At 51.3% G+C, this 15485-nt stretch overlaps 1 protein-coding gene across 1 annotated transcript; it reads left to right on the top strand.

Annotated features, from left to right (window-relative positions):
• The first annotated feature begins 579 nt into the window (after positions 1 to 579).
• LOC135308342 (uncharacterized) lies at positions 580 to 13612 on the top strand. Its single transcript, XM_064433281.1, has 17 exons — positions 580 to 803; positions 7365 to 7436; positions 7638 to 7709; positions 7797 to 7898; positions 9100 to 9171; positions 9260 to 9340; positions 9440 to 9529; positions 9959 to 10075; positions 10395 to 10466; positions 10555 to 10626; positions 10714 to 10815; positions 11274 to 11381; positions 12038 to 12109; positions 12198 to 12269; positions 12357 to 12458; positions 12902 to 13011; positions 13595 to 13612. Exons 1-17 carry the CDS (start codon positions 668 to 670, stop codon positions 13610 to 13612), a joined length of 1470 nt encoding a protein of 489 aa, XP_064289351.1. The 5' UTR covers positions 580 to 667.
• The last annotated feature ends 1873 nt before the right edge of the window (positions 13613 to 15485 follow it).

Below are 15485 nucleotides of genomic sequence, written 5' to 3'. Positions count from 1 at the left end.
AGTGGACAAGGCCAAAGCTGCAGAGGGGCCTGGGGAGCTCTGGAATGGCTCTGGCCACTCTCCACCCTCTTTGCAGGGCCTGTGCAACATCCCTGGAGTCGTGGCTAGAGCTGCCCAGGGCCCATGGGGCCTCTCCCCCTCCCACAGGTGAAACCCTCTCCAAAGCCCTGGGCAAAACCATCCCCAGCATTTCCCGGGGAGCAGGGAGCGCTGTGCCGGGAAAGGGGAGCCAGGCTGCCGGCTCACCTGCTCCCCACGCTTGCAGCGGAGCAGCCTGGGCAGCCCTGGCAGGCAGGGCCACAGCCATGAGGAGCAGGAGGGAGAGGCGCAGAGCAAGGGCCATGCTGCCTTGCCCTCTGCCAGTCCCGCAGCTCTTGCTGCCACCGCTGTCCTGACACCGCTGTCCCAACCTCAGCACTGCTGCTGCCACCGCCGCTGCTGCCGCAACAGTTGTGCTCAAGGACTGACTGCTGGCTCCTTGAGCTGCTGTGCAACCACGGGGCTCTGTCACCTCTGTGATCTCAGAGCCTTCTGTGACCTCATGGCCAGGGTGGAATTGTTTTGGGGAGGTGGATCTGCCTTCTTTGGAAGGCAGCTCATCCTGCCCAGCTGCTCTGCCCAAGGGCTGTGACACAGTTCCAGCCCAGCTGACCTCACAGGCTGGGGCATGAAGGTATGGAGAGCAGCTCTGCCAAGAAGGATTGGGGGTACTGCTAGAAGAGAGCCTGGACATGAGCCAGCTATGTGCATCGAAGGGAGAGTGCCCAGCAAATTGAAGGCAGTGATTCCCCACCTCTGCTCACGTGAGTCCGCACCTGGAGTACTGTGGAAGAGGTTTTACAGTGACCTCTGTGAGCCATTGAGAAGTTTGATAAGAGGATCCATGTTTACAACTAAAAGAATTTTCTACCAAAGTTGTTGACATGGAAACCAAGAAAGAAAGAAGAATAAATAAGAGAAACCTGCAACTCCCTATTCCATTGAGCATTTTGCATGTCTCTCGTGACCAATGAATAAAGTGTAAACATAAGAGCTTTGTAAGAATGCAGAAAAGGCATGCAGGCTAGAATAAATACAGGGTTTGAAGCCTTCTGGAAATGGACTGTGTTGCTTTGTAGTGTCTCAGTCTCTACCACGACAGAGTACTGCATCCAGCTCTGGGTCCCCAAGGCAGGAAGGACACGGTCCTGTTGGATCTAGTCCAGAGGAGGGACAAAATCCTCTGAGGGCTGGAGCCCTTCTGCTTTGGAGACAGGCTGGGAGAGCTGGCAGTGTTCAGCCTGGAAGAGAGAAGACTCCAGGGACACCTGATTGCTGCCTTTCAGGGCCTTATGGGGGCTTGTAAAGAGATGGGACAGAATTTAGAATAGAGACTTTTGTGACCAGATGGAGGGGGAATGCTTTTAATCCAAATAACGGTCGATTCAGACTAGATGAAAGAAACACATTTTTTACACTGTTTGTTATGAAACCTTGGCACAGGTTACCCAGAGAGGTGGACATCCATCCCTGCAGACATTCAAGCTCCTGCTCTGGGCAACCTGACCTAGTTCAAGCTGTCCCTGCTCATTGCAGGGCATTGGGACTAGATGGCCTTTAAATGTCCCTTCCAACCCAAGCCATTCTCTGCTCCTGTGCACCATCAAAGCAGTGCTGCATTAGTGCTGGGCTGATTATGCTGGCACCTGTATTTTGGTAGTTGTGCCCTTTAGCAATTGGCCATGAGAGGATTGATGGGCTGGGCAGTGAAGTCTGCAAATAACACACAGTGTGCTCAAGGAGAAACAGGAGAGCAACACGGCTTCCAGTTCAGATAAATGCCAGCATTTTGCTGCCCATTCCTGGTTAGAGAAATAAAGGAATGTCCTGAAGATCCCTTCATGTGGGTTCATTATTGTCCATATCAATACTTGTGTTCTGTAAAACAGGTTAAGTTGTTACAGCTTCTTGCCCCATTTATCCCTGGATAAACCCCAAATACTGCATTGCTCCTTGTCTACTCTCTTCCAAGTCAAGGCAAATTTTGTTCATTACTGAGTAGGACATATTCATCTGTTCACAAGCAAATTCCTCTTGCCACTCACACAACGGCAAGACTGCTTTGTTGATTTGCTCTAATCGGACTGTAATTAAGGCTACCTCTCACTAGAATTAAAGCTGATGCATTGGGAGGCAAAGTGTTGAGTCATTTCTCCTGGAGTCTGGCACTGTAGAGAGTTGTTCTGTAAGTAAATGACATCTGAAGACAGGTGTAGTCTACCATACTTCTGGCATACTAGAAGTGAGAAAAAACCCTTTGAATCAGGATTTTATCCTTTCTTCTTTCTCCTCCTCCTCCTAGGAATTTTAATCTCTGAGGTCTAAGCTCTTCAGCTGCCTCACAAACATTGTTTTAATTCAGACAGGCATCCATGCATTGAGCCACAAATCAGGAACGTGGTGAGAAACTTGAAGCAATGTAGGTTTATAGCACTGAAAATAATAATCCAATACCCAGGTTAAGCTAAGCATTTCCCAAAAACTCCACATGTCCTCAGATATGTTTCAAAAGGAATCACCGTTATAGGTGGGAGTGGGCAGAAAGAGTGTCATCAAAATAAAAAATTCAGCTTTCTGAGATCTTTATATTCCTATAAAAAGAGATTCCAAGTTGTTCATGTATGGAACATTAACTAAGAAGTGAATGACAGATTGTGAAAATAATTACTTGGGGAATGAATAACCATAAATAAAAACAAGTTTACATGTAGGTAATAAGTAAACCATCATGCTAAGAAAAAAATCAGACCTGCCAAAATAAAAACCAATAAGGCTGTTTCATATGTCTGAATAGAAAAAAAAATACTGAAAAGAATCAGAGATCCTCAAGGGCATTGCTATATATAGAAACTTCCAGCTATTTGGAAAAAATGAAGGAAACTGTAGTGTGCAATAAATAGAGGTAACCTGGAATTTATTGGTGGATTTGTTGCAGAATTTCGGAGAGCAGACTGGAAAAGCATAGGGGTTGATCAGACCACGTGTGGGCATTTACAGCAGTCTGAGGGATGTTTCTGGGACCAACTGGAGGAAGGAAAAGCAGCACACAATTCCTGGGACAATCTCTTTGCTGGCTGTGGACTTTTTGACAGTCTGTCCCCTGGGGCTGGGGGAGCTGTCACGGGGCAGGGAGGGCCAGGGCTGGCAGTGGCTGCTCAGGGATGGCTTTGGCCCGTGTCCCTGGCAGCAGCCACTGCCCAAGCAGCTGCGCTGCCCCCGGGCTCTCCTCCCGGCCTGCTGGGCTTTGTTGGCTGGCACAGCCTGTGCCAAGGGCCGGCAAGGTGCCTGCAGGCCCCAGCTCTGGGGGAAACAGAGAACGTCCTGCCCGTATCCACCGTGCTGCTAGCTCAGCAGTGCAGCACAGCATGAGCTCACACTCCCCATTGCTCCCACAGATGCAGCCGGCACCACAACACATGTTCCCCATGCCCAGAAGGGCCTCGGAAGGTGTTGTTATTTTTGGAACCCTCTGTTTGCATGGGATAAGGGCATGTTTGGCTATCTGTTTCTGCCAGGAAATTATTTGAAGAGCTCATCCGAGCCTTGACTCAGAGCTTCTCCATTGCAGTTCATGTTGTAATAAATAGGTGTGATTCCTGCTGATAAAATTGTAAAGTAATCAATATTGATATAATAATTAATATTTGGAAACAGTAAAACAGTTAGAAGGTGTAATGCCAAGGAAGAAAGGGAGAGGAGGGGCTTCCCCCCTTCTCCTGCAGATGTTCAGAACAGGAAGAAGCAAGAGATAAGTATTACTGAGTTTAGTTGGAAGAGAGGAAAGTTTGGTTGGACATCCAGGAAAATGTTAATTATAGGAGATTTATTGCTTTGATGCTAGAACATAGTATTGGCTTGTATGATATTAGCTTTGGCTTACATTATACCAGCTTGGTGCGCATGTGTAATCCAAAAGGTGAATCAAAGGACATCGAGGAAGAGGAGAGGCCTTCATCAGAGATGACCCCAAAGAACAGTGCAACCACCTAAAAAACAGTGGAGCATGCGTGGTAAAAGTGATAATGAAGGTGGAGATACAAGTGTGACAAATTGAAAATGGGAGGAGATGGTGATGATGTACAGTGTAAAAAGGAGAATTTTAGGCTTGGCAATTTGTATGTGAGGGGACAGGGGTCAAGCCCTGCCCTCCGTACCCCCCGTGTACCCCGCACGGTTATTTTTCCACATGCGCTATTATAAGAACCAAATTATCCCTTATCATAATCAAATTATATTGTCAATATTTTGAGTGGATTCAATTTCATATACATTTCAGCTACTTCATTAAAATTGCTGCAACATTTAATTTGCTTAGTTTTCTTTCATGATACAGTAATTGGAGAAATATAACAAAATTTTTGACTGTAATTCAGTCCTAGCAGTCAGTTTTATACCCCTCCCCTTATTTTCTATTGTTATAGCATATTTTATTACCAATGGGTTGCTCCTTTCCCCCCTGTGATGTTGGTTTTGCCCCACTTGTCCATCTCTCCAAAGACCTGCCCTTTTGTTCACTGTTCCTCCTCCCATTGCATGTCAGTCCCTCTCCAAGCCTGCCCCTTGCTCTAGAAACTTCCCTATCAATTTTGTATCCTTCGGAATCCCATTGGTTTGTTTAAGTTCTTCCCCTCCCCTGTAATCCCCAATTGGTTTAAACATTGTATTCCCCGCCTGGTGTTCCACCCTCAGTTTCTCCCAATTGACTAAAGATTGGATCCTGCCCTGGGACCCTGCCAAGTTTGTAAGTTGGTGTATGCCTTTAATTCAGTGTTGGTCTGGCCCTGGTCGTCTGTAGAATAATCACCTTTGGAAAACATAGAGAACACCTCTCCGTGTTCCTGGTCCCTACCCTCAGGGCAGTCCTACCCCCAAGGCAGTCCACCTGTGCTGTAGAGCAGCTGTGCCCTGCAGCCACAGCCCAGATTCGACAGTTTTCTGGGGGCAGACCAGTGCCACTGTGGGTGTGGGCAGCTAGTGGGGCTGAAGAAATGGGGCAGCACAGCACTTCCCAAATCAGCTCTTCTGTTGCAGTAGTGAGATGCAGCTGTGACCACATTGTCCTGGTGGTAGCACCAGCAAAGCCCACGCGGCACCAGCAGTGGCTGAGCTCCGTGCCCAGGGGCAGCCGTGGATGGCCACGGTGTGGGCAGGCAGGAGCCAGGCAGGGGCTGCTGTGCCCAGCGGCGGGGCCCCGAGGGGATGGGGGAGCCCATGCTGAGCGTCCCTGGGCTGAGGGCACATTTCCTTCTGGGGGATCATCTGGGCCTGGACCTGAAGAGGCACAAAGGGATATTTTGGTGTCCCTGATGAGGGTCCCAGGAGTCCCGCATGTTTTAAATAATTAGCTTTTTTTGATTAATAAGGAGAATTTATTTCATAATTAAAAGACAGTCTTAGAATGTCTAGAAGCAAATATCAGATTGGCCCTGAACCAGGCTGACAGCGTCAGGTGAGTCAGGTGGGGCATTTCTCTCCCCTGTGCATCACGAAGGGACAGCTTTCACAAAGTGTTTTTGTACATTTCCAAGCTCCAAGGGTTGTTGGGGGCAAGCGTTTTTCTGCTTTCTTATGGTTGATCTTATCCTTTTTGCATTTTCATGTAGTTTTTCCTTCTTGCTGCAGCTCTTGCTGAGAATTTCCCCAAAACTGGTAAATAATTCACATTGTTAGAAGAAAATCTCCTGGAATATGCATTCTAGGAGGCACACATTATCTTATAGATGATGCATGTCAAATGCATATTGCTGAGATTTGGTCAGAGAAATAATCTTCTGGAATCAGCATTTCTGGGGACGAATATTCAGGCTAGGATTTTGCTGCATATTGATTGCCCGGAACCCTCTTTTGGTATGCTAGGATTTTCATTAGGCGAGATTACTGTAGTCTCAGCATGAATTTGTACATACAATCTATCAGAATCCCTCCCTTTCTATATTAATTTATTAAATTTGTACTTTTAGGATACGCTTTGACAAAGCTTACTTATTTTTGAATTTTATATTTAGTATTTATAAAACTTAACAACTACACTTTTATACTACTAGTCAGGGTATAAAATTAACAGCTCTTCTCATAAGGTAGATTATTCTAAATCTTTAATTTCTTTTCTTTGGATTGTCAGTTATATTTTTTTATATCAATGCATCTGCTTATTGTACTTTAGATATATTTTGGCTCCATAGTCGTTTAAGGCTGGTAATATTTGTAAAATAAGTTTTTCATGTTTTCTTATGTTGCCTGCTAAAATACGTCTTTACAACTGTCTCATGTACTTGTTTTCTTAACTCTTGAGCAATTTGCTTTATTCTACTCTCAGGATTTATTTCTTCTCTAGCTCTTACAGAAGAAAAGGTTTTAATATATTGCTTACAAATTTTGCCATTTTCTTCTTTTTGCTCTATTTCACATTTTCTTTATTCCAGTGTCTTTCACTACTCATAGTGCACATTCTGATTTTGTTAAACTTATAGCGTACTGCACTAACTTGGGAGTGTGCATATGGCCCATTCTTTTTGGGCTTGGATGACTGATACAGTGACAATAATCCTCTGCAGTTTTAACTCTCTAGCTCTCTCAAAGCCCCTTTGGGTTGCAGCCAAAGGGCCAAGATGTGTATCTTCTTGGTAGCAGAGCTTACACCTTGGGATCTAGTCACTGATGTCATTCGTCTCATTCTCAGTATTTACTTCATAAGATTTATAAGAGCCTTTTAAATTGTTTTTTGGGATTTATGATAGCATCTCCTCATTTCTAATTGTTATAGTTTTATTTCTTTGACATTTTAGCTCTAAAGTTGTAATTAGTCTGTACACTTCTCTTTCCTTCAGCTCTACTTGGCTTTTTTTTCTTTTACTTTAATTTGATCCTTATTAAATATCTAATGGCTTTTGTTATATCCTATCTGATTTAATTTAACTTTTAATGTTTCTTGGAACTTAAATCTGGTTTGTATCTTATATACTTAATTTTTTCAGATTTTTCACGAATCATATTACTTGTTCTAATATATTCTTTACAGTGTTTCATTAGCTTTTACTTCTATTTCTTTTCTCTATTCTGACAAAAGCACAAAAATATTTTATTTTTTGAAATAAATTTGCATATCACAATCTAAATATTCAGTTCACTTAAAACAACCTCATGAATAATACAGTTTAAAATAAAACATTTTCCTTCCCATAACAATCGGTTTTACAGCTTAAAAGTTTAGGTCTGAACATGCATCAGTCTATTTTACTTCAAGGAGTAGTGGTGACTTTTTAGTGAAGTTTGGCTGGTTTTCTGTTGGTGGTTTTACAGGTCTTCTGTCCTGTCTTTCTTTGCAGCTGAACCTGCTGGTGAAGGTGGTGCAGCTTCCCAAGCCATGTCCAGGACGGAGCCTCTGGGAGATGCTGAGGGTAGGTCAAGGCCTTTCCCCTGTGAGAGCTGCCAGCTCAGAGCCCAAAGCTGGGCCAGGGAGACAGCGCTGCAGGTGCCAGCACAGAACCATGCACGTGTGTGCCCTCGCCCTGCACGATCCCCTCACCGCTCCTGCGGCTCAGCGGTGCCCATGCAGATCAGCAGAGATGGCAGAAGCTTCTGTGGCTGTTGTGTTACAGGTGTGTCTGCAGGGAGGACTTCTCCATCTCCTTTGCTGATTCCTACACAGAAGCCTGGCTCCCATCGCAGAGGTGAGTAGTGTGTCCCTGCTGACCCCACAGGCTGAACCCTGCTTCTGTTGGATCCGTTCCTGGGAAATGGAACCCTGTTGCTCTAAGGTCCTCCACGAGCGAAGAACAAAGCTACAGGACACCAGAAATCCCATGAGCCATCCGAAAACATGAGGCAAATGCTGAAGGAAATGCAGCAGGCAGGAGAAGGTGGGTGCATTTCCCTCATGCTTCGCCTGGGACTCAGCAGACAGGGGCTTTGGCTGCACATCTGGACACGCCATGCCCAACACAGTGGGAAGGGATCCATGGCAGCCTCGCTGCCCCGCTGCTGCTTTGACGCCCTGCTGGGCTGCTTCCCAGCCTGGCCTGGCTGCAGCTTCTGCCCAGCCACTGCAGGAAGGCATTTGGCATCAGCTGACAGGCCGCCTAATTGCACCACAGGCCTGAGATCCCCTGCAATTTTCCAGTCGCCGGGTAGAAAAGAAGGGGCACCAGTTTGGAGAAGGGAGGGCCCTGGCCTACCCAAAATGTTTATAGGGATTTCCTGATTCTTAGCCATGTCTTTAACAAGAATTCCCTCCTGAAGGCGCCACCTCCCCAGTGGGGAACAGCCCCACCTGATCCAGCTGTCCCTCTTCCTTTCTCCAGAAGTGGATGCAGAGGTTGGGCATAAGGCGGTGTTTCCCAGAGGAAGCAGTGGTTCTGTGCCAGCCTCTGCTGCAGGAAGAGAGGTGATGCCAGGCACAGGCACAGGAGGTAATTGCTCTGCCTGTGGGCCTGAGCCCTGCTGAGGCTTCAGCTGCCCTCTCTGCTGCTTAGCAGTGCGGGCACAGCCCAGACAAGACAGGCACAGCCCAGGGGAATTATCCTGAGCAGGCTCAAGGCACTTGGCTACTGAGCAGTCCTGCTGGGGTCCCTCCATGGGAGACATGTCCTGAATCCTGGCAGTGACTGCACGGACAGCCCATGGTGGGGAAAGGACAGAGGGGGAGAGCAAGGCTCCAGTGTGTCCTGAGAGGGCCTGGCTGTTTGCCCTTGGGATCTGGGAGCTGTCCCCACAGAAGGAGGGCAGGAGGGATGGAGGGCGGGATGGATACCTGTTTCACTGCCTGCTGCAGTTTTCCCCGGGGTTTTAGAGAGGATTTCCTCTGTGTCTGAGGGAGAGAAGCCGGGGGCCCTGTGCTGCTCCAGCCACCCCTCCCAGGGATGTTGCTGAGGGCAGGGAAAGAGTGTGGACAGTGACCAGGAGACAGCCCAGAGCTCCCCAGGCCCCTGTGCACCTTTGGCCATATCCATTCACATCTGGCGCCCATAGCCTTACCCGACCCCCTGGCAGTGCCCAGTTCTCTGTGGCAGAAGGGGATCCCAGCACACCCTGGAAAGTGTTTTCATCTGTGCTCCGTTCCAGATGAGGTTGCTGGGAAGGCTTCTCCATCAGCTTGGATGAATAAAGTTTTGAAGCCCTTGGAGCCTCCTGCAGGTATGTTCTCAGTGTGCCACCAAGGAAGAATTGTAGACAAGTGGGCAGGAAGCAGGTGACAGAAGCTTCTGTGGCTCTTGTGTTACAGATGTGTCTACAGGTAGGACTTCTCCAGCTTCTCCAGCTCCTACCTTGGATGCTATACGCAAGCCCAGCTGCCATGGCAGGGGTGAGTAGTATGTCCCTGCTGACCTCAAAGGCTGAGTCTTGCTTTTGTAGCATCCATTCCTGGGAAATGGAAATATTTTTCTCTAATGTACTCCAACAGGGAAAGTCCAAGATACAACAGATAAGATATCCCTGCAACCATCCCAACAGATTAGGCAAGAGCTGAAGGAACCCCTGCAGACAAGACAAGGTGGGAGCATTTCCCTCATGCTTCCCCTGGGACTCAGCAGCCGGGGTCGTTGGCTGCACATCTGGACACGCCGTGCCCGGCACAGCTGGAAGGCATCCACGGCAGCCTCGCTGCCCCGCTGCTGCTTTCACACCCTGCAGGGCTGTTTCCCAGCCTGGCCTGGCTGCAGCTTCTGCCCAGCCTCTGCCGGAAGGCATTTGGAATCAGCTGACAGGCAGCCCAAACTGTAACACACCCTGAGATCCCCCACAATATCCAGCCCTGCAGATTAGGAAAAGGGTGGCTGTTTAGAGGTGGAAGTGCTCTCATCATGCCATTGTAATCTGGCCATTTTCCTGCTCCATAAAATTCACAAATATTACCTCTGATGCCACCGCCCAAGTGGGGAGCAGCTCCATCTGATGCAGCTGTCTCCCTTCCTTTCTCAAGAGATTGACATAGTGCTTCAGTGGAAGGTGGCAATTCTTGAAGGAAGCACTCCATCTTCGTTGCCAGCCCCTGCTGCAGGAAAGAAGGCAAAGCCAGACATGGGCACAGGCACAGCAGGTAATTGCTGTTCTGGGCTCAGCCCTGGCTGGGGCTGTGTGGCAGCAGCTCTTCCCCCAGGGCCTGCCCTTGCCGGGCCCGGCAGCAGCCAAAGCTGGAGGCGCCTCGGCTTCCAGGCCTCTGGAGCTGGTTCAGAGCCCCGGGGAAACGGGACTGGTGCAGCAACGTCCCTGGTGCTGCAGCTGCTGCGGAGCTGGCCCTGAGTGCCCAGAGGCCCAAGGCACAGGAGCAGCCCCGAGCGGGAGCCCTGCCTCCAGCCCAGGGCCTGAGCCAGCCCTAGCACACAACGGAAACAGTTCTCATCTTGGTTTGCTTCCAGACTGGGAGGCTGGGAAGGATTCTCCATTAGCCTGGCGCTCTGAAGTTGTGAAGCCCTCTGGGCATTCTGCAGGTATGTTCTCACTGTCCCACCAAGGTGTAATGTTTGACTGACTGGTAAGATGCAGGTGACAGAAGCTTCTGTGGCTGTTGTGTTCCAGGTGTGTCTGCTGGGACAACTTCACCAACTCCTACCTTGGATGCTACAGAAAAGCCCAGCTCCCTTGGCAGGGGTGAGTAGTCTGTCCCTGCTGACCCCACAGGCTGAGCCCTGCTTTTGTGGGATCCATTCCTGGGAAATGGATCTACTTTCTCTTAAGGTCCTCCGATAGGAGAGACCAAAGACCTGGCAGACAAGAAATTCCAGAACCCATTTGAAATCATGTGGCAAAGGCTGAAGGAAATGCTGCAGGGAGGCCAAGGTGGGTGCATTTCCCTCGTGCTTTCCACTAGGACTCAGCAGCCGGGGGCTTTGGCTGCACATCTGGACACGCCGTGCCTGGCACAGTGGGAAGGGATCCATGGCAGCCTCACTGCCCCGCTGCTGCTTTCATGCCCTGCAAGGGTGTTTCCCAGCCTGGCCTGGCTGCAGCTTCTGCCCAGCCCCTGCAGGAAGGCATTTGGCATCAGCTGACTGACAGCCCCAATTGCACCACCGGACATGCCCACCCTCAAATCCCCTGTAATTCCCTGTGTTCAGACAGATCAGATGTTGGGGCTGTTTGGGGAAGGAAGCAGCCTTGGGTTGTCCCAAAATCCTGGGTGTTTTCTGATCCTTATGCATTCCTTTCACAAGTGATGCTTCCTGAAGTTGTCACCTTCCACATTCCCAGTCAGGAATGTTTCCATCTTATCCAGCTGTCTCTTTTCCATTCTCCAGAAATGAAAGCAGAGCCTGTGCAGATGAAAGCATTTCCAAGAGGAAGCAGTGGTTCCATGCCAGCCTCGGCTGCAGAAAGGGAGGCCATGCCAGGCACAGGCACAGGAGGTAATTGCTGTGCCTCTGGGCCTGAGCCCTGCTGAGGCTTCAGCTGCCCTCTCTGCTGCTTGGCAGTGCGGGCACAGCCTGGACTAGAGCGGCACAGCCCAGGGGAATTATCCCGAGCAGGCTCAGGGCACTTGGGTACTGAGCAGTCCTGCTGGGGTCCCTCCATGGGAGACATGTCCTGAAACCTGGCAGCAACTGCACGGGGTGCCCACGGTGGGGAAAGGACAGAGGGGGAGAGCAAGGCTCCAGTGTGTCCTGAGAGGGCCTGGCTGTTTGCCCTTGGGATCTGGGAGCTGTCCCCACAGAAGGAGGGCAGGAGGGACAGAGGGAGGTAGGGAGGTATAGCTGTGTCACTGCCTGCTGCAGTTTGCCCCAGGGCTTTAGGGAGAACTTCCTCAGTGTCTGAGCGCGTGAGCCGCAGAGCCCTGCACTGCTGCAGCCACCCCGCCCAGGGATATTGCCGAGGACAGGGAAAGAGTGTGGAGAGTGACCAGGAGCCAGCCCAGAGCTCCCCAGGCCCCTGTGCAGCTTTGGCCATGTCTATTCACATCTGGCTCCCACGGCCTTACCCGACCCCATTGCTGTGCCCAGTTCTCTGTGGCAGAAGGGGATCCCAGCACAGCCTGGAAAGTGTTCTCATCTATGCTCCGTTCTAGATAAGGTTGTTGGGAAGGCTTCTCCATCAGCTTGGATGAATAAAGTTTTGAAGCCCTTGGAGCCTCATGCAGGTATGTTCTCAGTGTGCCACCAAGAAAGAATTGTAGCCAAGTGGGCAGGAAGCAGGTGACAGAAGCTTCTGTGGCTCTTGTGTTACAGATGTGTCTACAGGGAGGACTTCTCCAGCTCCTACTTTGGATGCTGCACAAAAGCCCAGCTGCCATGGCAGGGGTGAGTAGTGTGTCCCTGCTGACCCCACAGGCTGAGCCCTGCTTTTGTGGGATCCATTCCTGGAAAATGGATCTATTTTCTCTTAAGGTCCTCCGAAAGGAGAGACCAAAGACCTGGCAGACAAGAAATTCCAGAACCCATTTGAAATCATGTGGCAAAGGCTGAAGGAAATGCTGCAGGGAGGCCAAGGTGGGTGCGTTTCCCTCATGCTTCCCCTGGGACTCAGCAGCCGGGGGCTTTGGCTGAACATCTGGACACGCCGTGCCCGGCACAGTGGGAAGGATTCCATGGCATCCTCGCTGCCCCGCTGCTGCTTTCACGCCCTGCAGGGCTGTTTCCCAGCTTGGCCTGGCTGCAGCTTCTGCCCAGCCTCTGCAGGAAGGCATTTGGCATCGGCTAACAGGCAGGCCCATTACACCACAGGCCTGTGATCCCCTGCGATTTCCCAGTCTCTGAGAAGATCAGGAGGTGCATCTGTTTGCACAAGGGAGTGCACTGGCCCAGCCCCAATTACCTGGGCATTTTCCTGATTTTTACCTGTGACTTTGACAAGCATTGCCTCATGAAGATGACACCTCCCCAATAGGGAATATTTCCATTTGATCCAGTTGTCCCTTTTTTCCTTTTTTAAGTGATGGACCAAAAGGCTGTTCAGAAGGAGGAACACCCAGGGAGAAGCAGTGGCTCTTTGGCAGCCCCAGCTGCAGGAAGGAAGGCGATGCCAGACACGGGCACAGGCACAGCAGGTAATTGCTGTGCTGGGCTCAGCCCTGGCCGGGGCTCTGTGGCAGCAGCTCTTCCCCCAGGGCCGGCCCTTGCCGGGCCCGGCAGCAGCCAGAGCTGGAGGCGCCTCGGCTTCCAGGCCTCTGGAGCTCGTTCAGAGCCCCGGGGAAACGGGACTGGTGCAGCAACGTCCCTGGCGCTGCAGCTGCTGCGGAGCTGGCCCTGAGTGCCCAGAGGCCCAAGGCACAGGAGCAGCCCCGAGCGGGAGCCCTGCCGCCAGCCCAGGGCCAGAACCAGCCCTGGCTCCCGACTGGGCAGGGGCTGCGCTGGGTCCTGACAGGGCCTGAGCCTGTCCCCTGGGGCTGGGGGAGCTGTCACGGGGCAGGGAGGGCCAGGGCTGGCAGTGGCTGCTCAGGGATGGCTTTGGCCCATGTCCCTGGCAGCAGCCACTGCCCAAGCAGCTGCGCTGCCCCCGGGCTCTCCTCCCGGCCTGCTGGGCTTTGTTGGCTGGCACAGCCTGTGCCAAGGGCCGGCAAGGTGCCTGCAGGCCCCAGCTCTGGGGGAAACAGAGAACGTCCTGCCCGTATCCACCGTGCTGCCAGCTCAGCAGTCCAGCATAGCACGGGCTCATGCTCCCCATTGCTCCCACAGATGCAGCCGGCACCACAAGACCTGTTCCCAATGCCCAGGATGGCCTCGGAAGGGGTTTCTGTCAGGGAACAGGATGCTGGCTACTGTTACTGGCAAGCGTGCTTTGTTTGGGGCTTGTCTTCATGTTGTGCTTCTTTGGAATCGGGTATTCCTGGAACAGAAAACAGTGAGTGTTTTGTTGCTCTCCCCCTCAAACAGCTTATTTTGAAAGTCTAACGTGGACAGGGAACATTCCCATTGAGGCTGCAGTGGAGTTGTGGCCAGTCCATGATTGTCCAAATAACTCTGCTGAGGGTTCTGCTGCTGCCCAGTGCTTCCAGTGGCCTCTCAATTGCTGGGCCCTGTCCTGGGGGCCCCGCTAGGGCTGTAGCCAGAGCTGGCTCCCACTGAGGCTGCATGGCCAAGAGCAGCCCCAGGGGCACGGGGCAGAGGCAGAGGGAGGTGGGGAGGAGAAAGAGCAGGGCCGAGGTTGCCCTTGAAAGGCAGAGGCGCTCTGGGGCCTGCTCCTGGCCAGGGACCCTGCCCAGAGCCGTGCCCTGCTGGCCGGGGCCTTGAGGGGCAGCTGTCCAGCTGGGCCCAGCTGTGCCAGCAGCTCCAGCCGTGCTGGGGAGCCTTGCCAGCTCTGGGCCCTGCTGTTCACCAGGGTCCCTGTGTGCCACTGGCAGCTGGGCCCTCAGCCACCTCCTCTCTGCACAGGAGCACCTCTGGACAGGAGTTGGAAGACAGCGGCTGCCCCTCACACCCAGACAGCGTGAGCAGCTCCTCCAGCAGCAGTAACGGCCTGGACAGTCCTCTCAAGTCTTCTGTGAAGAGGACCCCAGAACAACCGTCTACGACGAAGCCTCCTCTTACCCCGTAGATCTCACTGCCACCTGCTAACCCATAGGCCTCCCCAAGCTGTCTTCATCCCTTTTTTTATCTCAGTCTCTCCCATCCCAGCCAACCCGAATTCCTCTAGAGACCCCAGGACCAGCTCAGCAACCTCCAGCCCCTCCTCCGACCAACACATCCCTTCCTCTGCCCCTGAGCCCCCTGGCCTTGCCCTCTAGGAATCACTGAAGGTGACACCCCACCCCATCCCACCCCACCCCCACCCTCCCCCCCCTGCTTGCAGAGTAGGCAATGGCCCATTCCTCTGTTCAAATATGGAGATGGATCTGTGTTGTGGTTTGAAATAAAAACCAGTGAGAGACTCCAAGTCAGAAATACAATTTATTAGGAAAAGGGAAAAAAATCAAAACACATGCAATAATACAAAAGAAAAACCACTGACAGGGTCAGAATACAGCCTGCTGACATCCTGCTAGTTAGGGTGGTGGTAGCAGTCCAGCTGAAATGGACTTGTGGAAGTGATGATCCTGTAGAAACAATCTGGTAGCTCTCATCCTCTGGAAAAGCAGTGGGAAAGGGCAGCGGTTCCTCTGAGAATCCAGTGGAAAGACTGCTTGTTGTGTCCCAAAACCCAGATTATATCCAGCTGGGGATGCTTAGCTCCTCCCCCATGGGCAGAGCATCTCACAGTGGGCTGATATCATTCTGCCTCATGCTGTGGGTCCTTGATTAGCCATGAAACAGAAATGGCTCTGGGAGGGAGTTATCTCTGAGTCATGTGGCAGACATTGATGGGCCCATTAACAGGAGATAAGGAAGAAACAATGCCCCTCCTGGTTTCAGCAGCTCTTGAGGATGGCATTAGAATACATCTTTATACTGCAACCTAGGACAAGTGGTCACCCCAGTGTCCAGGTGGCAGCAGCAGCAAAGCCCACCCAGCAGCAGCACTGACTGAGCTCCATGCCCAGGAGGAGCTGTGGATGCCCACAGTGTGGGCAGGCAGAAGCC

Source organism: Passer domesticus, chromosome 9 (assembly GCF_036417665.1).
Source record: "Passer domesticus isolate bPasDom1 chromosome 9, bPasDom1.hap1, whole genome shotgun sequence".
Classification (NCBI taxonomy): Eukaryota; Metazoa; Chordata; class Aves; order Passeriformes; family Passeridae; genus Passer; species Passer domesticus.
This window is presented reverse-complemented; position numbering and strand designations above follow the sequence as displayed.